A 25,416-nucleotide genomic window follows, 5' to 3' on the forward strand; every position below is an offset into this window, starting at 1 on the left:
AATACTGAAACAAACTTATTTTATTACAGGTATATTAACTTGCTATGATGTCATATTTTTTGTGTTTTATTGAGAATATTATCCCATTGTACAAGGTGAAGACGATGTTGAACACCTACCCTTCAAAGACCAGCTGCCAGTGGCTGTTCTGTTGTACAGGAACCCAGTTGATCTGACCCTGGTAATGAGATGGATCAACTCCACCAAACACGACCTCACTTCCACTCTCAGAGTCCCTGTTTAGCAAGTATATTAGCTGTGTTAGTTGCACATCCAACTCGGCATATAAAATTTCATTTCAGTGTTAAGAAATTGTTTAGCAGAAATGCGTTCAACCCATCTATTTCATCAGTCTGTTCTTTTTTCTGTGGACAGTTTATTTATAGGTAATTCATATTCTAGTATAATAATCAGATAATTATTCAATTGGATCAAGTAAAATGCAGAATCTACAATCAGGAATGATGCATGAATATGTAATTACAGAAGGATTATAATGAAGACAAACTCTGTCTTTTTCAAAATTATGTTGTTGTATGTTTTCTGCAACACAAATATATTTTTACCTGCTTAAGTAAAAAGCAAATATTGGCTCTTCAATAACACCTTCTTGGATCATGGTGTCCACAATGGTCTGGTCACTAGGAGGTTTAAAGGCTAGACCCATGAGTCCATCATGCAGAGGCCTTGCAAAATGATTACCAGGCTCTGTAGTGCTTAAACCGATCTTCTGATTTGTGACAGTCAGTTGACCCATCTACAGGAGGTAAATATTAGAGCACACAGAATCGTTGGTGGGTTTAAACAGTGTATATATTTAACTCTTTAAAAACTGATTTCCAAAAAAAAATCTCAAAAAATATTTTAATATTAACAAGTTGATCTCAATTTAAATGTTAACATATATGATAACTAAAATGAGATCCAATACCACTGTACTCTATCTGCCTCTACATACACTTTGTACTTATCAAGGCAGTTTGCCCTGTGCCAAGTAGCTATTAGCATTCAGCATGTTTGTATTCTTTGATATTGCTAACATTTGAGATATTAGTAACCCTGTTTGGTATGGCTTTGCTAATGTTTTTCATGTTAGTTTCTTAATAAAATGTGCACAAGTTTATGATCAGCAACTGAAACCAGCGAATTACTTCAGTTTAACATCTTTTTATTTTCAGATTCTTTCTTGTACGTTTACTTCACAACTGCAGTTTAAATAAGTGTTAATTCATTTAAACATTTGGCAGCAAGGGCATTTATGCAGTATAAAGTTGACCCTGTAAAAAAAAAAACTAATGTAGGCTGATCTGAGTAAAATGGAAGCCCTTTTTTAATAAACTTAAACCAGTTTGTTAAACAAAGTGCTAAAATGTTCCAGTAACAAGATTTATTAATCTTGAATTTTTGTATTATATTAATCTTTGTATAATATTTAACATTTTGTATTATTTTTCTTATTTTCTGTAAAGATTCTTTGAGAAAATGTCCATTGTTAAAAGCGCTATACGAATACATTTGAATTGAATTTTGAATGGAAATAAATCCAATTATGCCAAATATCAACAATAACAAATATCAATTATAAAGAAACGTTGTCTTTGTTCTTATTCTCAGAGACCTCAGAGACCACTAAATCTGTAGCAATGGAGTCAGTTTATTATTCAACGGTTAGAGCAGACTTACAGTGACGGTGTCATAGCCAATGATACCCTGGACACTTCCTGTTCCATAAGTGATTGAAAAAGGTTGTTGATTGCTGGTGAACGTGGAAGACTTGCTTGGGTCGAAGAGGGGATGACCGTCTGTAAAACAAGTTGAAATCTTACAGCTAGACAAAGTCACTGCAGATATAATCTCAATGAGAATGGATTGTAACAAGAGTACTAGAATACAATTTTTTTCCGGTCATATATACAGTAACCGGATTGTAGATTAAGTCTGGCTGATGTTACTAACCCCACTTATACCACAGTGCTGGTGAATTCTCAATTCTGATTGGTCAGGAAGTGTTGATTTATGTTTGTTTTGTTTTTGTTGACTAAGTGACTAAGTTCCAGCCTCAGGGCCGATCACATGTTTTATTATTGTACTTATATGCTTTCCTATTCCTATTCCTATCCTAAATTCCTATGTGCTATTGTTTTTATAGAGACAGCATACACAGCAAATTACTGAATTTACAGATACGAAATTAACAAAATTAGGTAATTTTTGAAATGTACACGTTTCCAGCGAGAAGATGGTGTATTAACATTTTTGGAAGGAGCCTGCAAGGTTACTTTGAGACCTGGTAAACTCTTTATGAAGAAATGATTTGTAGTTTCTTGGTAACATGACAAGCTGGGGGTCTTATTATTTCCCACGAAAAAAAGAAAGGTGTGGTGAGGGAATGTGTGTTTATTGCATGTTTAATCAACTTTGTCAATGTCCTTGTATTGATAGTTATATGATGCCAATGCATGTGGATTGAGGTTCTCTAGTGTGTATAGTACTCACTGCAGGCAGCACTGTTGCAGTAAACAGAGTTAACCCACAGAGTGCTGGAGCCGGTGTCAAAGTGTAGGTAGAAGTACTGTGGAGGGCTTCCAATACCAACCTTTCCAAAATACGCCATCTGAAGGATACATAGAAATGGGTTTGTTAAACACCTGTGCAAAACATTGGTACCAAAGCAACCTCCTGTTGCCCTGTCATAATCAGTACATAATCCTGTATATTTATGCAGAATGGGATTGAGGAAATTGCGATTGTGGACATTTCAGATTTACTTGTCTAATCCAATATGTGCAGTTGATCAAGCAGAATGCTTTGCCAAATTTCAAGATTTATTTAAAATGAATTTACTGATTTAAATAAGGTGCTGCACCACCACTTAATCATTATTCTTTAATCAATCAATCAATGAAACCTTTGTAACCATGAACCTAGTATTTAGTGAGGTTGTAGCTAAGAACATTATCTTAGATATTTGCATAGTTAAAAACTCAAAACCACATTTGAAGATATTTATTGTAGTACAATACTTTTCAAGAACTTTTTTGCACATTTTTTGCACACGGTAGAAGTTTCATATTCCATTTGCAATTTCCTAATATAAAAGGTAGACATTCAGTTCTTAATGAAATAGTTTGTTCATATTATACTACTTAGATATTAACTTCAGAACCAAGAAGGAAAAATATGTTGTTAACTCTTGATTGTTTATCAAAAATTTAAAACTTCAGTAATTAAGCAAAATTTCTCTATAGCAATAAACTGCACAACGAAGACAATGTTCTTAAATAATCATATATATTACATCATTTTGGTTGATCAGGCTCTCACTGTAACCTTGCTGAGAGGTGTACTGTGAGTACTTCAGAATTTCCTTGAGGAGACCCCTTTCTTTCATTATGGTCTTCTTTTTAACAAGAGGAACTCTGCAGACAACATGCATAGAATAACATCATGAATCAGAAAAAAGTCTATGCTCTTGATTCAATTTCTTTTGATTCTTGTCCTCATTAGTTCTCTTTGGCCCTCTTTCTCTTACCTGACAAGTCCCTCAGTAAGAGCCAGACATAGCAGACCGAATATCAGACACCTCATCATGCCTTGGCAGATTTCTTCTCACACACACACACACACAACCGCCACCTGAATCTCGCATATTTATAATCTGACCTTATCCAGCAGCAGCAAACAAAAAAAAGGATTATTGTATTATTTGGCCTTCTCAAATAGGTTTTAGTATGTTGCGGCACATTTGATGTTCTCTTTATTTGTTCATTGTTTTTATCTGATATAATGTAAACTGATTTTAACTAATTATATAGGTGTATATTATGGAAGCTGATAACGCCTCAATGTCTCACATGTGAGAAAATGCAACAGTCAGTGGGAATTATTATCTTAAAGATTACTGTTATGTTTCATGCCACTGAATATCATTTAGGGTTCTGCCTTATCTTTGTCCTTGGCAAAACAAACACATAATCTTAGTTGGCTTTAATTTCCTACACTGTAAAACATTTCATGATGGTTAAACCTGCTGCTCTCTGGAAAATTGTCCGTAGTGTATGAGTGTGTGAGTGAATGAGAGTGTGTGTGTGCCCTGCGATGGGTTGGCACTCCGTCCAGGGTGTATGCTGCCTTGATGCTTGATGACACCTGAGATAGGCACAGGCTCCCCGTGACCCGAGGTAGGTCGGATAAGCAGTAGAAAATGAATGAATGAATAAACCTGCTGCCTTAAAAACATGAGTAAACTTTCAACTCCCACATAATAGTCGACAATGGACTACATTAAGTGTCGTTGTTCAAAAACTCAAGAGTTCAACATGTAAAACTTCTCATGAAATTTGGAGATAAAGATAAGAAATAAGTTCACTTATTTTAATCAGAAATCAGTCCATGATGTTTTACAGTGACGGGCCATAATCAAAGGTGATTGTTGCTTAGATGTTGAGGATTTTTTTTTTACCAGTACACTGACGATTCCACTGGTAAAATGGAAATTGACTTATCAGACATTTTCTTTTTTTGTGCAAGTCTGATATAAAATTAGACACTATTGTCTTACGGTGTTAGACGTTTTTATTATCTTATGAAGAATCTTATATAAGGGCTTCAAATTTTAGATGCTTATTTTCAATGCTGAAAATGGGAACCCCCAAAATGAAAAAATAAAAAAAAGATTGACTGACCATAATTTATTATCTTGCTTCATTCATTTCTGTTCACAGGTATCTGTTTTTGTGATATAAAAAAGGAATAATAGGAATAAATGAGGATGGAAGCTTCTGAAGAAAATTCTGATAGTATTTTGTGTAATTGGAAGCCTATAATATGATGTTAAAGGAGGGGTCTCCGATTTTTGAGAAATGCTTCAGAAAACTGAGTCGGGCCGAATAATAAACAAAAATCAAAACAAAAATCAAAACAAACGTGTAGCCAATGAGCATAAAGGGGTGGGGCTTGTCAATATGGGCGGAGAGAGTGTTCAGTGCGCATGTGTGACATTAGCAGAAAGCGGTTTTAACATTGGAGGATAAAAACAAAGAAAGAAAACGAAGAAAGGCTTACGATAAGGCAAGAAGTATGACGTGTTAATATAGGATCAGCTTTCCAGCCCTGGAGAGAACTGAAGGAGCAGGAAGTTGGCCACATATTCACAGATTGGCGTTTCCCGAGTCAATAACTCCTGAGCTAAAAGCTGTTACTACACAAATAACATCTCTTTTCTATCGTAGTAATGTAGAGAGGCAGCTACAACCGCGTTTTGTGTAGTAACAGCGTTTAGCTCTGGAGTTATTGACTCGGGAAATTCAACTTTACTTAAGACGCCGAGGCGCTTTTTTCCGTCTCAATAGGTGAGTAACGTTAGTTTTGCTTTGTTACACAGAACTAATACTGTATATGTCATCCTTTGCATGATTATGCGTGTGTGTCATTTTTTCTTGTTTGTTTATCTGCAATCATATTGTTCTTCCGGGGGGCATGGTGGCTTAGTGGCTTAGTGGTTAGCACGTTTGCCTCACACCTCCAGGGTTGGGGGTTCGATTCCCGCCTCCGCCTTGTGTGTGTGGAGTTTGCATGTTCTCCCCGTGCCTCGGGGGTTTCCTCCGGGTACTCAGTTTCCTCCCCCGGTCCAAAGACATGCATGATAGGTTGATTGGCATCTCTGGAAAAAAATGTCCGTAGTGTGTGATTGCATGAGAGAGAGAGAGAGAGAGAGAGAGAGAGAGAGAGTGTGTGTGTGTGTGTGTGTGTGTGTGTGTGTGTGTGTGTGTGCCCTGTGATGGGTTGGCACTCCGTCCAGGGTGTATCCTGCCTTGATGCCCGATGACGCCTGAGATACCCCGTGACTCGAGGTAGTTCGGATAAGCGGTAGAAAATGAGAGAGTATTGTTCTTCCCTTTAGCTATGATAAAGACACATTTCTTTCCATTAATTGCCTGGGTTATGTATGTGTGGGCGGAGCTATCAATACAGGGGTGGGACCCATTTGAGTTAGGGGCGTGTTTATTTTGGTGATTTTATATGTCAACATTGCCTTTCAAAAATCGGAGACCCTACTGTACCTTTAACCACCTGACTAGATCATCTCTTAGTATGCATAATGTCCCTGTCCCGGCTGCATAAAGTCCATATATATGTGTTGTGATGACAAACAATTAAATGCAGCTTATTGAATTCCAGTATCTAGACATAAAATAAATGTCCTTACTTTACAGAACAACAATCCAAAGTATAAAGCAATATCAGCAGAGTAAAAACGGTTGAAAAGAAGGCAGCGTAAGACATCTGGCAGAGTTATAACGGATATATCAAGAAGAATTTACAAGAATTGGCATGCAGAATTGGCTTGAATTAGAACAGACATGTCATGTAATTTCGAATGAGAGGATCCAAAAGCTGTTCTGAGGATCTGAAGCAGATTAAAAACAAAGTTATAACATAAAGGCTGGGTCTAAAGGTTATTAGGGGATAATTATATCATTGGGAAAAGGGTTTATTTGTATTGAATGGTCCTGAGGGTATAAAAGGCTCTATCTGATAACCTGAGATATTGTGGTTTGGCTTTATGACTACAATATTATGGGTGAACTTTAGAAGTCTTTAGAAGACTTTCCAGAATTTTATCGCTTTTGTTTTTCCAACATGGTAACACAAAACATCAAACGGTTATGCCTAACTCACTCTGTAAAAAAAACGTCTTCAAGAGATTTCAAGTCTGGTCTTTGTTTTAACATCTGCACTCGGTGACTTAATACCTGTGGCGAATTATAACTTAGAACTTTCATTTTAAAAATTGCAAACATCTGGGAAATTAAATTTAAATTCCAATATCTACAAAAGAAAGGATGCTTTATTTGTTAAAAAAAAAAAAAAACACTGACCATCAAGTCATATCAATCATAAAATTAACAAATGCCAAAATCTCTCCTGAGATTAGAGCTTTAATGATGCTGGAACTGAACGTAATGACGAGTACAGGTTAGTGCATGCTCGTTAGTTAATGTATTAATACATATGAGTAAACTAAACAAGCTCTGTCTAAATTACTGAAAAAGAATTGTATTAATTGTAAATGTGTATAGATAATAATGTCTATTTAGTGTAAATTAGAATTAATGTTACTGTAGTTTCACCCCCATGAGTAAAGGAGCAGAGCTCTGGGGCCGAGAGATTCAAAGAGAAATGGAAGGAGAATGAAACATATCTGGTCGAGATGAAATGATTGGTGTTTATTATTAATGTTTCTTTCTATGATGAGGAGGATCAATGCATATGCAGCCACATGGCAAAATATATTAACATTTGGAAATGATGCATGTTTAATTCATGTTCATTCTTATAGAGCATAGAGTTGTATATATTATTTATATATTTGTGATTTGTACCTGCCTTAACTTGTTATTAGTTTGTATGTATGTATGTGTGTGTGTGTGTGTGTGTGTGTGTGTGTGTGTGTGTGTGTGTGTGTGTGTGTGTGTGTGTGTGTGTGTGTGTGAAGTCAAGTCAAGAAGCTTTTATTTTCATTTCAACCATATATAGATGTTGCAGTACAAAGTGAAATGAGACAACGTTTCTCCAGGATCATGGTGCTACATAAAACTCTCTCTCTGTGTGTGTGTGTGTGTGTGTGTGTGTGTGTGGTAATGAATCATTAGCTGTAAAATCTGATGTTGGGAGAGTCTGAATGACAGCTGGTGAAAGCAGCTGTGAAACACACACACACACACACACACACACACACACACACACACACACACACACACACACACACACACACACACACACACACACACACACACACACACACACACACACTTTTAAGCTAGGTTAACACCACCCTCTGTGCTCGATGGCTTCTCATAGTACTAAAGTCAAAGTTGAAGAAGTTCAATAAAAGGGTTTATTTTGCGAGAGCCTTTCACATGTGTGCACAAACACAAGTTTCTGAAACCGACGTGTGGGGGTTTCTGACTTTTGACGTTCAATCTCGTCTCTAACTTTGTCTGAGGATTCATGAATATGCAGACAGCATTGGTGTGTATACATAGCTTAAACAGATTGGGTGATGAATACCAATCAGTAAACTGTGGGAAAGTAGACTAAAGGCTTCATTCCTAATTCCAGTCTTTCACTTCATTTAGTTTTAACCCCTTAAAATCCTACAAACAGATCCATACCAAACCATCCAGATCTAATTTCCCTCACTTTCCAAATTTAAGTGAACAAATATAATCTTTAAAGTGAAGAATTTATTAGTAAAATTAGTGCCCATTGATACTGAGACAAGCACATCTGTACTCACATCAGTATAAACATTTGTTAAGACTGTGGTGTGTGAATGTAGCTGACAGCATATGTATATGTAAACTTGACTCCATGTGCATAATATGTGTAGTGCATTATAAATAGATAGGCCAAGGGTCTCTGGCCACAAGATGGAGGTATTGTTGTAATAAAAGCAAATCGATGGCTGATACAGTAAGATATGGTCTGTATCAGGTCGATGAGATGTTGGCTCATGTTTTGAAAATCTTCTAATTTCATCTAATCGTGGGATGAATGTTTAAACAAGAGCCATATCTCACCTCTTGATTTTCAGATTTTTAGATGAGCAAAGATCTTCTCTTTTAGAAGATACACCCTCATTACTCTCATCTGGTCTCATGAGTTCCAGAAATTTCAAGAAAATCAAAACTATTGAAAAAAACTTGGGGGCACGGTGGCTTAGTGGTTAGCATGTTCGCCTCACAATAGAGCTGCATGTTCCACCCCCCACCCCCCCCACCCCCGCACCCGCAATGTTTGAGTCCACTCCCGTGGATTTTTTCATTGTATTGTAATTTTGATCAGACTAATTATTAGTTAAGGCTAATGTCCAGAATAACAGAATTAAACATGATTGCATTTAAATAAGATAAATTAATACTAATGCTAATACTAACCTTCTTCTCAAAGTCATGTGTTGACTCCATTCTTATTATTAGGCTACACGCCAAATCCCACCAGGTCCCATGGATCTCCTGCTAAATTTTCTGACCGCCCACTCCCGCCCGGGGCAAAGGTGAAACTGCCCGCTCCCGCGAGATTTGCGTTGGGATGCATCCCTCTACCTCACGCCTCCAGGGTTGGGGGTTCGATTCCCGCCTCCGCCTTGTGTGTGTGGAGTTTGCATGTTCTCCCCGTGCCTTGGGGGTTTCCTCCGGGTACTCCAGTTTCCTCCCCCGGGCCAAAGACATGCATGGTAGGTTGATTGGCATCTCTGGAAAATTGTTTGTAGTGTGTGAGTGTGTGAGTGAATGAGAGTGTGTGTGCCCTGCGATGGGTTGGCACTCCGTCCAGGGTGTATCCTGCCTCGATGCCCAAAGACGCCTGAGATAGGCACAGGCTCAACGTGACCCGAGAAGTTCGGATAAGCGGTAGGAGATGAATGAATGGTTTAAGATATTAGTCAAAAAGGCATTTGTGAATGCTGAATGCAGTAACATTAAGTTGAAACCATAACCAAGTGTAAACGAACAAGCAGAATGATATTGTTCTGCCACTGTTAAGCTGAACAGAAATGCCTCCCTATTTCACAATTTTCATGTATTAAAAGAAAATTTCCTCAAACCAATGTGTAATAGCTGTTAGACCCATCTTTACCTATAGCTGGACTCTAGTGTACAACACAAACAATATTGTGTTTAGTGATCGGTTTTGTTTTTAAAGTTTTTTTTTTTTTAATAATAAATAAAAATTCTTGAGCTTAAATGACATTATAATGATATTTTGAACAACTTTCAAAGTAATGTGTTCTTTGTTATAATAAAGGCTTTGTTTTTGGTTTTCATGACACAACCTAGTACTATGATCTGTCCTCTAATTTCCTCCTGCTATGGGATGATCATTGTATGTGCAGGTCTCTGCAGGAGGGGCAGAAATATCTAATCCTCTGAAGAGTTCACACGCTTTGGGCTGTCCTCCCCCTACTAAGGCCCGTCCTGCACCCACCTCAGGGCTAACAAGACACGGCAGATTCTCACAGGACAGCTCAAAACAATGAAGCTCACAAACAAACATTTCTAAGCAAAATCTGATCAGTTCTTTTTTTTTATTTCCTGCTATGGTAAAACGTGTTTGAGTCCTGACAAAGAATTTATTCAACAGCTTTGCTTTCAAAACAGTTACAGGAAGAAGGATAATACACTGTTGCTGCAATTACAGTACATGTTTGTGTTTTGCAGTGTGTTTTTTGTTCCAAATTATACCGTGAATAGACTTTCTATTGCATCCACACTTTATGTAAACATACTCAAAACTTTTTTCATCATACTCGCAGGTGAAATATGTATTTTGCATGCTCGTGTGTTTTTATGTGAAGTGTTGCTTTTGTTTTTGTTTTTTCTGTAGCAGACAGCTCACCCAGACACTCACTTTACTTTCCTGAGAGGCGACGCGGAGGTGTGATGTCACATTTCCTAAAGTATACACAAAACATGCTATTACTGCCACTCAAAGTACACAGCTGCTCATCTGTAATCACTCTCAAGTTTTTCCATTGGCATTCACCTAAAATGCCCCAGCAGTTTACAGATAGTGGTTTGTGCAGACATCATAAAATGCATATCGTTAAAGCTGCCGTCTCCGATGGCCGTTCGTTGGAGGTGACAGCTTCTCTGGTGAGATTTAGATGGAGGTGTGGTGTGTGGTCCAGTAAGTGCTATTTCCTGTTATAGATAGAAGGGTGGAATGGAGCAGATTTGACCAAAGTTAGTCCTAGCAGGCTGTTTTGTTATTGAGGTGTTTCCTGCAGCAGCTAGTATGCCTCATTTGGTGTATGTGTGTGTGTGTGTGTGTGTGTGTGTGTGTGTGTGTGTGTGTGTGTGTGTGTGTGTGTGTGTGTGTTTAAATGTGTGTTATATAAGTGTATGCTCTGAGTTTTCACCATCCTGGCTTTCTCCTCCCTCTCTGTGGCTAAGTACGACATGGGAACTCTGTGTTCTGAGTGTTACTATTAATATGCCTCTCGTCTATGTTTCTGGGCTTAATCCCTCGATATAAACCCTGTTGCACCATAACACCATTCCACTCTATGTGGCAATGACAATATAACACAACCTACAATAATAAGCAGTTAATCATCATTCACTATGATTTTTGACATGGTAATTTATATACTGTGCTGTATGTATAAACGTCTTACTCTGGTTCTCTTTAGATAATTATGAGAAGGTTTTAATAATATTTTGCATCGACTTTAATGAAATCTTTTGTTGCTCGATTAATTTGCTCGGCAGAAATCTACATTTGAGACATTGCTTACATTAGAGTTAACGGCTTAACATGACAGAAAATAAAGGTCTGTTAATATACGTAGTGGTTGCTAAATATAAAACATTATTTCTTGCTCTTTGTTCCAGGACTGTCTGAAAATCTGTAAGTTAAAGCTAAGCTTATGTACATACTGATCAGCCAAGGGACAAAATGTGATGGCTAGATGACTGGGTCAGAGCATTTCTAGAACTTCAGATCATGTTTGGTGTTCCCAGTATGCAGTGGTTATTACCTACTGAAAGTAGATCATAGAAGGATCAGTGGTCGTCCGGTGAATGACAGAAAGGAGTCGGAACACACTTTGCATTGCTGCTTGCTGTGTATGGAGCTGCATATCAGTATCCCTGCTGATGCCTGTACACCACAATGGGTATGTGAGCATCAGAACTCGGGCATGTATGAAGTACCTTGAGGAAATCACAGAGACAACATATAAACACTGCACACACACCTAGGAAGTGGGAATCAAACCCACGGATGTGCAAAGAGAGCGTGCTAACCACTAAGCCGTCCGCTCGGTGGTAAAATCAGTAAAGGAAAATCTTTCTTACCCAATAGTGCAATATCATTGGAGTAAATGTCAATATTACATTTCTGGGCTTTAGCAGACAGCCTTATCCAGAGTGACTTACAATTTATACAACTGAGTGATTGAGGGGTTAATGGCCTTGCTCAAGGGACCAGCAGTGGCAGCTTGGTGGATCTGGGATTTGAACTTATGACCTTCCGGTCAGTAGTCCACCACCTTAACCACTAGGCTACTACATACCACATCCCCATTTTAATTGTTAGTGTTACATATAAGTTGATATATCACTGATGTTGATACCGTTGCTGGTTATATCCATGATGTAGTAATCTAACACCCGTTGAGTTGAGTTAGCGTCCCTGAGGCATCGGCATGGCGAGAGTGGTTTCTCTAGCAGTGGCGGTGGTTATAATTGTGGTTAGGAGGAAGAAGTTGTTGAAAGCTCTGTGGAAGCTTGATAGCGGAAAAACACATGTATCTTATTGTGTCTCTCCTCCCTACAAGGCACTTGATAAAATGAAAACATGCTCCTACTCTGAGGGGCAGTAAATCATGCTTCGTGTAATGACGGATATTGTCTTGTCACTTAACCCTTTGAACTAATCAGAACTAAGCCAGAAGTGACTAAACCAGACTCAAAAGTGTTCTGCGCGATCTTAGAGGTTACCCAGATGACTTCCGGTTGCTTTGATTCAATATAAATAATTCTAACTAAGCAGAATCATTTTGATACAATAATCAGTTTCATTTATTCTTCTTCAGTAACTGCTTTATCCTGGTAGGGTGTATCATGATACAGCTCATGGTGCACTTGGGCACACTCGGCTTGTGGCAGGAATACATCCTGGATGGTATCAGCTGTCCGTTTGGACATGGACACACACAGATATGCAGAGAACACGTGAAATTCTGCACCAGTTGTAACCCGAGCTCAGGATTGAACACGACACCAATGACTTTTTTTTTTTTTTTTATACCAGTGCACTAATATTTCAGAAATCTAGGATGGCCGACTGGATTGCAGAACTAATGCTCATTTCTCTGCGCTCCACTATCAGCTTTAATCTTTACTGCATCCGACCGGTAGGTATTTTGTCCTGTGGAGCCAAGAACATGTTGATTTACATCTGTAACCACCAATTAATCTTGGGACCTATGAATTCAACCTTAGTTAGTGTTAAACCAATTCTCTACAGAGAATTCTACTGTAATATTATTCAATTCAATTCAAGTTTATTTGTATAGCGCTTTTTACAATAGACATTGTCTCAATGCAGCTTTACAGAACATAAACATAGAGCAGAAGGTAAACATAAGGAATAATAAAAGAAATAACGAACAATAAAAGAAAAAGAATTAACAGAATAAAAAATTCAAGATTATTATTAGATATATATATATAGTTAAAAATCTGTATGTGTTTATCCCCCTACAGTATGAGCAAGTCTGAGGTGACTCATTCAGCAGTGGCAAGGAAAAACTCCCTTAAATTGGTAAAGGAAGATACCTTGAGAGGAACCGGACTCAAGGGAGACCCATCCTCATATGGGTGACACTGGGGGTGTGATTGTAATATACAGTCAACAAATGTTGTATTGGTGTAAGGATCATGGACTTCAGATCTCCTTAGCATCACAGAGTCTAACTGGAGATGTCTCAGGATTCTTAGAGTTGGCCTCGGCTCAGTGGACGTCCAAAGGCTTCGTCCCAAGAGGACGTTGGGAGCTGGTACAAGTCATTTGTAACTTTAACAAGTGCTGTTTCTGTGCTGTGGTGGGGCCTGAAACCTGACTGAAACTCTTCAAGGATGTTGCTCTCCTGTAAGAAGGAGCTCAGTTGAACAGACACAACCTTTTCAAGTATTTTAGACATAAACGGGTGTGAGATAGGTCTTGAGATAGGTGTGAGATAGATATTACAAACATAGAAATGCAGAAGTGTCCTGTCTTGCTGGAAAAAGGAAGTTGCCTGGTCTTTTTCCAGTCTTCAGGTGTTTGTCCCCACTGTTGTCTCTGATGCCTCAAAGAGCCCTTCTGCCTCAAGAATGAAAGGGATGTCATTTCTGAGATGCTTTTCTGCTCACCATTGTTGTAACCATAGTGGTTATGCGAGTTACTGTAGCTTAACTGTTAGTTTGAAGCAGCCTAGCTATTCTCCTCTGACCTCTGTCATCAACAAGGTGTTTCTGCATACAAAACTGCTGCTTAGTGGATTTTTTATTCACACCATGCTGTTTTGAAATAGTAATGTGGCAAAAATCCCAGGAATTCATCAGTATATTCAATTCAATTCAAGTTTATTTGTATAGCGCATTTTACAGTGGGCTTTGTCTCAAAGCAGCTTTACAGAACAAAAACATAGAACAGAAGTTAAACATAAGGAGAAATACAAAGAATTAAAATAGTAAAAAATTAAGATATATATATATATATATATATATATATATATATATATATATATATATATATATATATATATATATATACATATATAGTTCACAGTGTGTATGTATGTATGTATGTATGTATGTATGTATGTATGTATGTATGTATGTATTTATCCCCAATGAGCAAGTCTGAGGTGACTCAGGCAGCAGTGGCAAGAAAAAACTCCCTTAAATTGGTAAGGAAGAAACCTTGAGAGGAACCGGACTCAAAGGGGAACCCAACCTCATATGGGTGGCACTGGTGGTGTGATTACAAATATACAGTCAAACAAGTGTTGAATTGGTGTAAAGATCACATAGAGTTCAGATCTCCTCTTGGTATCATAGAGTCCAACTGGAGCTGGTAGATGTCAGGATTCTCATAGAGTCAGCCTCATCTCAGTGGAGGTCCAAAATCTTCATCGCACGGAAGACGATTGGAGCTGGTACAATGTCTGGATGCCTCGGGATGGGTAGAAAGAGAAAAGCAGTGTAGAGGGATTAACATATCTGCTGTTCATAAAAAAGGTGAAAAAGTATTGGTGCATAATTTTATGGGATGTATTATATGTGTGTGTAAGCCTGACTAAAGAGGTGAGTTTTTAATCTGCTTTTGAACTGGGAAAGTGTGTCTGAGCCCCGAACACTATCAGGAAGACTATTACAAAGTTTGGGAGCTAGATAAGAAAATGCTCTACCACCTTTAGTAGACTTCGATATTCTGGGAACTACCAGAAGTCCTGAGTTTTGTGATCTCCGAGAGCGTGAAGGATTGTAACGTGTTAGAAGACTAGTTAGATACATGGGAGCTAAACCATTAAGAGCCTTGTATGTAAGTAGCAGCAGTTTGTAATCAATTCTAAACTTAACAGGTAGCCAGTGTAGAGATGATAAAATTGGGGTTATATGTCCTATTTAGAACTCTGGCAGCTGCATTTTGGACTAACTGTAGCCTATTTATTAAAGATGCATATCTTCATGGAGTATATCTTCATGGAGTGTATATATATATATGGATGTGATGCTGTGAAATGGTACTTTCTTTTTTTTAGTCATTATATTCCTTTTAGAGAGCTGACAACTACATATTTTCTTGTAATGAAGTTCCATCCATCATTAAACCTTTTGTTTCTTGACCTTTCCGTGTGACACGATCTCATTTGCTTTTCTTATGAGCAGCTTGTAAATCACTGAGGCCTCTTGGTCATGTAATATTCCAGCCAGTGGGATACGCACAGTCGGGATCTAGCGCTTTGAAATTTCTGTCTATAATCAACATGATGGGTTTGAACCGGAGCTTTTAGCAGAGCACTGGTTAAACTTTTACCCCCCAAAAAATATGAAGGAAGGAATTACAATGCCTGCTGCATGGATAATACAGCCTACCCATTTTGTTTTCAGAGGAGAATCACACAGAAAAGTGTGTGTGTGTTTGTGTGTGTGGTGTGTATGTATGTGTCTGTGTGTGTGTGTGTGTGTGTGTCTGTGTGTGTGTATTTCCTTTCCATTGCTAACAATGAAACTCAGGAAATATGTCAGGACAAAGCCCAGACAGCCAGGCTCTTGTTCTCACTGAGTGCTATCGTGGGGAGAGAGTGAGATTATGGCACCGTGCGCATAAGAAGTCCTCTGTTTGGATCCGACTGACACCCAGGGCTGCTTCAGATCGAGGTGTCTGACCGGAGAACTGGAATGTGTAGTGCGATGTCCCTTTGGCTGGTGAGTCTAAGCTTTTGCTTCCAACCAATGAGCTATTGCTTTCAATCACTAACTTCTTTCTGATCAATACATTACATGTCTGTTACTGTATCGGTGTAGAAAATATCGGTCTTGCTTACTCAAAGTGAACCTTTTTTTATTGTTTTTTTTTTTTTTTTTGCCATGGCACAGAACACAGACAAACGTAATGCATCATTGCTCTCACTTGTTATGAGGGGCTTTTCCTTATTTACTCCACTACACAAGAACAGATGGAGTCATTTAAGAAATGACATCCTGATGATGATATACTGGCACACAACATGTAATCTGTAAGCAGTTCCTCCCCTGAGGCAGTGTTTTTAGCTCTATTCTGAGATTCTATTCCATTTGACAGAAGACAAAAGTGTTGTCAAATTGCTCCAAGCCTCAACTTGTTCATGAGGAGTTCTGCGGAATGTTTTTTCAGTGAAGCTCAGGCTGGTGGCAGACTGGATGAAAACGGCCACTTGAAATCAGACACTTTAGAAAATTCTCTGGGATTTCTTCTGGGAAAGTAGAGAGAGTAGTTTGTAGAGCTTAGTCTGCATTGTGTCTCTCTCTCTCTAGGGAGCATCCAGTTTCCAAGAATCCCAAATTGTGTTCTGTTTTATTGTAAATCTTTACCTCCTTACAGAGTATTTTAAGGTTCTTCGGAGTTGCCTTTTGAATGACAAAAATGACCTCATTTGTCCAAACGATATACCAGGAATGAAAAAAAAAACATAAAAATAATTAAAAAAAAAAAAATTATTGATTTGAATGTAGTTTGTATGAAAATGAGTTCAAAAGATCAAGCATTTATTTCTTTGTCATATACAAGATTGGAATAGAATTAGAAATTAGAGATCAGAATAGTCTGATGATTTTAATCCGACATCTTTAACGTTTTAATATATACAGTATATATAAGAATCTAGTAGTGCTTGCAGTGGGAGATTTATATGCTTTAAAATTACCATTTATTTCAATATATCTGCTTAGTAGCAGTCCTGTGGACAACCTTTATTAAATTCATCTCTAAAGATAAATTGTTTTGATTAATCAGTTGCCAAGTCATCTTGGAAGACACCATGTACTACTTTGCTTACTACAGTAAAAGCCACAGTTGTTTAAATTTTAATCTGGAAATTGAGACACTGTGTGATTTTTAAAAAATTTTTTTTTTGCCCATTATTGACATATAACTCAAATAATATTGTAGCTCATACTGTATTAGCTATAAATAATCACTGGGCTTCCAATAGCCAAAAGGACAAAAATCTATCTAAAGTTATAAAGTTTCTAAACAAACCAAAACTAAAAAGCAGTCAGATCACTGAAAATTGAAAGCTTTTGTACTCAGAATGCTCTGAATTCCTGGTTTCAGTGTCTGCAGGTTATTCAGAGTCCATTAGTGTTTTGAAGTCATCTTTATGCACAGTTTCAGCTTTTGAGGCGTACAAGTGAAGCATGGCTGCGCAATTACAACATGTTTACACAGCCGCATTTGGCTTGAGCTTCTGCCACTTAGCATTTTACATTGTGGGAGCACATTGAGGATCGGAAGACCTTGCACTTGTGCATGGCCACTGAACAACATTGCAGAGTAACTACCCAAAACAATGACCTTTGAACTAGCTTCTGGATAGACGATGAAAAGGATGTTGTCTGTTTCCTTGACTGTAATGGCTTTGTCTTATAATTGTCTTGTCACTTATTTCGCAATAGTCATATAAGTGCACATTGAATTTGTAAAGTTTAGTTTAAATATTCTGTATGTAAGGAAAGACTGCATCAGTTCCCATAAATTCAATAGAAAATTTGACTCCTATTCTTCTTTTTCCTGGAGGTTTCACATTTTTGGCCTCTCTCACATCCCAATATACTTTAACCAGATAATCAGAAAACTAATATCCAGTCCAAAAATACAGATCATTTTTTTTACCCCTAAATTTCCAAAGGCATCTTTAAAACAATCAAACAAAAAATGGAGTTTTTATATTTCTCCACAGCGAGCGGGTTCAAAAACTGTGTCTAAGCACCAGGTGTTATTGAAGCTGAAAGAGACCAACATTTAAACTATGCATAGACCTATTGAACAACTTTGGGAAAAATTTCTATGCAGGGGTTTGTTCTCTTCATACAGCCAGCATATATGGTTAATGATAAAGGCCTTTGTGTGTGTCACTGCTCTGTTCCTTTTACATGTTATTCTATTATAATCCATCTTTAATTGTAAGATCTCCTGTACGGATTAAACAGACCAGCTCTTCTAGACCAGTGGTGAAAAAAAACTGACATCATTTTGTTTATATTTCTCATTCTCTCACTACTGTTTAAATGGAATACAAGCAATGCCTGTATAAAAAGTTTAACAAAAAACTTTTTAATGGACAGTTCTTGGTAGCGGATGTAAAGTTTTGACTATGAAATAAAATTTTTGCCCCGGATTTTTTTAACATTTAAATCTTTTAACCAAATCACAAACATTTGACATTTGACAATGTTTTATTCTTCAAACATGTAATTAGTATGTCACGTGTCAAGTGAACTCAATAAATTAATTGTGATCTGTGATCACAAATATGAGGAATTAGCATATAAAAATAAATGAATAATTTTAAGCTCTTTTTGCATCGAAATCATGTATGCAATATACAGTCACATGCACTGCAAGTATTGCCTATAGGTACAGTAGTGCCTATAAATGCATAAAAAAATCATAAAATGCATCAAAATGCATACAAATCATACGTATCGTATGATCATATTCACATGAAGTTTGAATGACTTTTTTGTAAGAGACAAAAACATTAGTGGTATTGAACGCTGACTTGGATTGTGCTGCATTTTGAACCATTACATAAAAAGTTGGTACATTGCACATATTCTTTTTACATTTCATTCAAACCTATGTAAACTCTGCTTCAAACACTCCTCTGGTTCCCACTGCAAACACCCACAGGCTCAATAGAACAATGGAAGCTGCTTTTCGTCTCTTCGGGCCGTTTTCTTGGTTGAGAGGATTGAGAATGTTTGTTAAAAGGTGAAGAGGTAGGAGATGAACTATGAGGTGGGCTTTTCAGTGCTCTGCCATTAGGAGATCATTAAACAACATGGCTTGGAGGTCAGGAATAAGTATCCAGTTAACTGTACAACTATATATTTACATTAGTTCCTGCATTCCAGACTAAACTGAGGAAGACTGATCTTATGCTCTTGTGAAGCCTGACTCTGTAAAAGCTTAAACGGTCAAGTTCCTGCTATCTGTGTTATTAGTCTCCATTCAGTGTTCGGTTTAAAGGGGCTCTGTTCAGAAAGAGGAAGGAAAAGCCCTGAGAACCAGCACTGCATTCTGGGAAGACTCTTAGAGATCCAGGACAAGAAGGGTTGGATTCCAGTGTTTTCATCTCTTCCAGGCTTTGTATAGGGTTCTGAAAGGCTGTGGAGAATTGTCCATTTTGGGACAAAAGAAGGCCAATTAAAGTTTCATTCAGTAGTCAGTGCAAGCAGGCTGCTTGGGTTAATCTCTCTCGTCTTCTCGTCGCTCTTCTTCGTCTATACACTCTGTTTCCTTCATCCATAATAAAAAAAAAAAGGAAAATCCTACAATATTGAGCTACAACATTCTACTACTCATATAAGCAGAATAAGAGTAAATTATGTGGCTTTTATTGCTTGGAAGATTAACATAAAACTTTTTAAAGTTTTATTGGTATTCAACTTGTATTATATAATCACTCTCTGTCAGTTTGTGTATATGTAATTTAAGATCATTGCATTGTTATGAAACAGAGTCTCCTTCCATTACACATCCTGCAGTGTGTACAAATCTATTGACATTTGATTTCTCCAAATGGCTCCTGGGATCAATAACAGGAGAAGGCAAGGCTACGTCTGGTCTTTAATCACTTGTCATGCGTTAAAACCTTTTATTTGAACACTTATTTGTAATTAAGTGTATGAGTTTTCATTAAGCTTTACACACGAATGGCTAGCCTTGCTTAACCGCTCCTTCTGGACTGCTCTAAAAACCAAGATTTATTCTTAGCTTGCTTTACAGAGATCAGACCTGAAATATAGCTGCTTTTCTGAGCCCCTTTGGGTGTTTTTAACTAGCTCAAGTGTACACATTTATAACGCAAGCACACCACATGATGTCATCGAGAGTGTGTACTTATATTGACGGCCGAATTATGGGAGAAAATAAGATCTCGAAGGGCTGCTTTTTCACTCTCGTTAATATCCAAACCTCTGGACAGGAAATATAGCCAACAGAGTTAACAGGTATGGAATTGTCATTTAAGTACATGAGAAGGTTTATTGCCTAAGTCTTAGCATCGGACTGGTTTATGGCATACACCTATAAGACACGCATATAGGAAAGAAATTTCACTAAGAACAGACACACATCTCATTTAGCAGACTGCAGCAGTGACATGACTCAATCCTTTATCCCTTACTGCAAGTGGATCCGATTTTAATTAAATAATACCTGGTAAATTGCAAGGGTGATTATACCATTTTACTCAAGAAATTGCTGAGTAATAGTAGCAAGGATTGCAATGATCTTTGCCAGCGATGGTCAGTAATGCATGATACTCATGGCATTTCAGCAAATTCCAAGCAGAGAGATGAGACTGAGATTGAATATCATTCTTTGTTTTTAATTGCTCTGAGCATAAATATGAAATTTGACATTATTTTACACAGCTTTAAAACAGAATTCTTTAATAAGATTGGTCAAAAGTCAGGGGGGAAATGATGCACTTCAGTTACAATTCTATTCTGTTCATATCAGAAAGGCAACAGAAAGGCAACAGTAGCTGAAATAAAAGAGATAAAATAAATAAATAAAAAAATAATAAAGCCAATACTGGTTCAGAATTGGCTTTATTTTTTATTTATTTATTTATTTTTAATCTCTGTTATTTCAGCTACTGTTGCCTTTCTGATTCAGTGAACAGCTGCAACCTCTGCTATTTCTCCAAATGTCCACCTTCCTCTGATTATCCTTCATACAATGCCTCTGAAACAATCAAAAAATCTGTGTGATAACATTCCAGAGCAGCAGAGTTTCTAAAATAAAACAATGACTTTTTATTTGTCATGTTTTTTTTTTTGTTTTTTTTTAAATTTGGAAGCATATGCCTCCCACACCCCGTCATATCGAAAGTCATTGGAAAAAGTACTGATCATTTTGTCCTTGGTGCGTATGAGAGATGTCATGTAGCATAAGGTGTTGACTTTGATGTCCTTTCTGGAAAAAACCATCAGGCAGGAAGGTGCATCACATTTTCCAGCCATTACAAAAGACAACTGTGTTGTCCATATTTTTCTACTATCGTTGGCTTAAAGTGTTCAGAGTTTCCTGAAAACCAGGGAGGCGAGGAAAACAGGATAGAGAGCAGGGATCCACCCAGGCCAGGGTTCACACATTTTATGGCTGTGTCTACTTTGCTTACCTTTACAGCAGAAAGAACCATGGCATGTGTGACATTTTGACTGACACATACGGACACTAGGTAAAGACACGGCGCTTGATTGACGACTTCCCAAAGGCTCCTCCTATGGAAATTTATTGAGCCTCTACTTTTCCACTGGAACTAATTCTGCATACTGCACTGCAGGGACTAGGCAGAATCGTGTTAGGCTAATTTTTTTTAGGCTAATGCTCAATGTTCAAGATCAGCATAATGGGATTGTGATCCCATTATATGCATTCTGCCTGATATTTTTTGTGAATTTGTGAACCCTTTGTTTATATTCCATATCTCATTTCATTTTCTACATTATGTGGATTGTCCATAGCCTTGAAGATGTTGGCACTGCTTCTGGCACAGACCCAGAGCTTCTCTATCTCCTCCAGACACTCCTGCCATATTAGTCACACCCTGTCACAACGCTCTCCAAAAATCTGTCTCTCAGCTATTGTTTAAGGCTTATTGAAGCAGCTTACTCATGGCAGTTTATCAGAAGCCCTCAAACAATAACGCCACCCATCCCATCACCCAAAACTCTAGAGTAAAAGCACTTAACTCTGTCTTTCATGCTGTTTCAACAGAATATATGTTTGCGCTGGAGACTTATGGTGTTTGAATCCAGGTTTGTTTGCATGTCACCTCTTTGTGCACTAGATCCACGTGGTGTTTAAAATTTAATCGCATTTTATTGCATTATTTTAATTATATTGATTAACACCAAACGCTTAAGGTCTGAGAGTAGAATAGAAAGATCGAAGAAAGAAGAACAGAGAACAGAAACTATTCTGTTGTATGTATTATTGGGTAAAACAGTGTAAGGTTTCATACACTCTCAGGAACGAGTGGTTCTATAGAGCAGTGGTCCCCAACCTTTTTTTCACCACGGACCGGTCAATGTTTGATAATTTTACCGCGGCCCACTGGGGGTGGGGGGTGGCGGCTATACAATTAAATTAAAATGAATAACTTTTAACTCACTACAATGCTAAATCAATGAGAACCCTGAGCTTGTTTCTTTGCAACGAGACGGTTCCATATGGGGTAATAGGAGACAATGACACCCGAAGTGTGTTTCTTATGTCCAGTTTATTCCGTTGTTTTGTTTTGGTTGCCATCACTGCAGAAAACCCCGCTTCACACAGATAGAATGTCTGAAATGGCAATAGGGATTTAAGTGCTGCGGTGACAATCTCAGGATATTCCGCCATGACTTTAATCCAGAACACCGGCAGAGTTTCTAACTTTCTAAGGACGTCTGTTTCGTACTCATATTTGCTAATTTGTGAGTTAAATTTGAGCAAACAGAATATACACGTACACCAAGCACTGTTCAACATGAGAAAGTACCGGTGAACAGAGAGAAGAGCGATACACACCTTCTATCTCCACCAAAGCAACAACGCCACTGCCGCTTGCAGCCGCTCAGCTCCAGACGTCACCTAAACCCGGCCCGATAGCATGATATTTTGCGCATGCGCGGGATTGGTGCGGCTTTAGGTGACGTCTCTCAGCTCCCGGTTAACCTCTCATCCATGGAAAGTCGCACAAACCCGAGAGAAATACACCACAGTTAATAAAATGGAAATAATTTAATGTTCCTTGGGCGGCCCGGTACCATTTGGTCCACGGCCCGGGGGTTGGGGACCACTGCCATAGAGAACCTAAAATAGATCTGTTACTTGGGCTATATGTAAAACCATAAAATGGCTCTTTGTGGGGGGTTCAATAAATGAAGGTTTCAACACAATGGGGTTCTTCTGGGGTTCAAACTAGGTTCTAATCCATGTTAGATAGTTCTTTTTAGAATCATTTAGTGGTTTAATAATAATAATAATAATAATAATAATAATAATAATAATAATAATAATAATAATAATAATAATAATGATTTTTCAATTATTATTATTATTATTAGTAGTAGTTATTATAAATGAAAAAAAATCATTTATAATTGTTTTATTTTATTTGATTTCTTCTTTCTTTGAATTATAGAATCTTTTACACTTTCTTTTAGTATAAGATATACAGAACATCAGGGCTCTATGTACATCAGGGAACCCCTTTTTTAAGAGCTCAGACTAGTCAATAATTCACTAGTCTCTGCTGCTAGTTTTGGTGGTGTATATAACAGGGAGGTATATTGTTAAATAAATGTGAGTAGTTGGTAAAATAAAATCTTCATGTTTATTTTCATTTCAGTATCATTTTTAGTCAGGTACACATTTTATAAGACTTCACTTGTATATTAAGAACATTTTTATTTAATTTTGCAATAATGGAATGTTTTCATTTTGATATCACTTTGTATGAATTATTTACAGCACAAATCTAACTTTTGGTAGTGTAGTCTTCTGCTTATTTTAATTACTAGTGCTTGACAAGTAAAAATGTAAAACAATGCAACCCCTTATATATGTTAGAAAGACTTTATCTATGTTTACCATACAACAAAAATTGAATATATTTTCACTGGTAACAGAAGCACTTAATTGTATTGAATATCTTTGAATGCTGGAAGGGGGGCACGGTGGCTTAGTGTTTAGCACGTTCGCCTCACACCTCCAGTGTTGGTGGTCCGATTCCCGCTTCCGCCTTGTGTGTGTGGAGTTTGCATGTTCTCCCCGTGCCTCGGGAGTTTCCTCCGGGTACTCCGGTTTCCTCCCCCGATCCAAGGACATGCATGGTAGGTTGATTTGGTATCTCTGGAAAATTGTCCGTAGTGTGTGATTGCGTGAGTGAATGAGTGTGTGTGTGTGTCCTGCGATGGGTTGGCACTCCGTCCAGGGTGTATCCTGGTTTGATGCCTGATGATGCCTGAGATAGGCACAGGCTCCCCGTGACCCGAGAAGTTTGGATAAGCGTTAGAAAATGAATGAATGAATAAATAAATGAATGAAAGAATGAATGCTGGAACTGGATGTTGGTCTTCACTGGAACTATAGAGTCCAAAACTTATTCCAGCATGACAGTGGCCTTGTGCACAAATCAAGCTCCCCGAACACATGGTTCAAGTTTGGAGTGGAAGAACTTGAGTGTCCTGCACAACTCACCCCATTGAACATCTTTGGGATGATTTGGAATGCCAGATGTGCACCACGGGTTCTCGTCTGACTTCTGTGGCCAACCTCATGAAAGCTCTTGTGGCAGAAACTCTAGAAAGTCTAGATGAGGTCCTGCCCAGTATAGTGAAGGCTAATTTCATGGTGAGGGTTGCTGACCAATGTTGAAATGGGATGTTCAACAAGTACATACTGTATACAGTAGGTGTGATAGTCAGTTGTCAACACTTTTGCCCATATACCACATGGAATGTGTTGGCATTTGGGCTTTTTGGGATGTGGTAGCCCAGTGGTCAAGGAATTGGAATTGACAGCAATGACTATTGTTTCTCAATTCTGAGATGCCTATGCTTTTTTTTTTTTTTTTTTTTTTTTTAACACTAGCATAAACAGAAAGTAGGCAGTCACTACACTATGGGTCTGGTGTGAATTCTTGAGAGTCTGAAAATGTTGAGAAATCCACAGCCATCCATGGCCAGGAGCCAAACTAAATTGCTTATTCTCTCTGTGTGGAGGGCTTGACATTACTCTCTATTTCTCTTTATTGTCAGTCACAGCTACAATAGGAAACCATGAGCATCTCTGAAATCACATGGTAGAAAGTGAATAATTCTTCTTTTGATATGACATTTAGGCAAATCATTGATATCTAAGTTGGGAATCACATATTTAGATGTAGCTATAACTGCGATCCTTCTGTTGTTTTGAGCCATCACCCACCAACGTTTTACAGTTTGAACGTTGTTTATACTAAAATATTATAAAATAATCACTTAACATTTCTTCTCACTTTCCTAGAAATTTTTTATTTATTTTTTTTTTTGCACGTTGCTTGCATTTTAAGCATCAAAGCCGGACAATGACAAACACAGCACTGTGAAATTTAGT

The 25,416-nt window shown here is 37.8% G+C and overlaps 2 protein-coding genes across 13 annotated transcripts in view; one reads left to right on the top strand and one right to left on the bottom strand.

Moving 5' to 3' along the window:
- The window catches only part of LOC113645383 (gastricsin-like), a 28,535-nt gene extending 24,908 nt beyond the window's left edge, over window positions 1-3,627 (bottom strand). Inside the window, exons 1-6 of one of the 2 annotated variants that reach the window (XM_027150919.2) lie at window positions 3,533-3,627; window positions 3,299-3,419; window positions 2,497-2,614; window positions 1,684-1,802; window positions 567-757; window positions 120-236 (exon numbers count right to left, since the gene is read on the bottom strand). In XM_027150919.2, coding sequence (XP_027006720.2) covers window positions 120-236; window positions 567-757; window positions 1,684-1,802; window positions 2,497-2,614; window positions 3,299-3,419; window positions 3,533-3,591 — 725 coding nt within the window. In that variant the 5' untranslated portion in view covers window positions 3,592-3,627. The remainder of the gene's footprint in view (window positions 1-119; window positions 237-566; window positions 758-1,683; window positions 1,803-2,496; window positions 2,615-3,298; window positions 3,420-3,532) is intronic. The other variant, XM_047815153.1, reaches the window with a different exon arrangement.
- The window catches only part of tns1b (tensin 1b), a 230,586-nt gene that overhangs the window by 42,636 nt on the left and 162,534 nt on the right, over window positions 1-25,416 (top strand). The window contains exon 1 of one of the 11 annotated variants that reach the window (XM_047815142.1): window positions 15,834-15,986. The exons of the other annotated variants lie outside the window; for them this stretch is intronic. Coding sequence (XP_047671098.1) covers window positions 15,960-15,986 — 27 coding nt within the window. The 5' untranslated portion in view covers window positions 15,834-15,959. Of the gene's footprint in view, window positions 1-15,833; window positions 15,987-25,416 lie in introns of those variants that run through there. 11 annotated transcript variants of the gene reach the window in all.

This window comes from Tachysurus fulvidraco, chromosome 6, assembly GCF_022655615.1.
Source record: "Tachysurus fulvidraco isolate hzauxx_2018 chromosome 6, HZAU_PFXX_2.0, whole genome shotgun sequence".
In the NCBI taxonomy this organism is placed as follows: domain Eukaryota; kingdom Metazoa; phylum Chordata; class Actinopteri; order Siluriformes; family Bagridae; genus Tachysurus; species Tachysurus fulvidraco.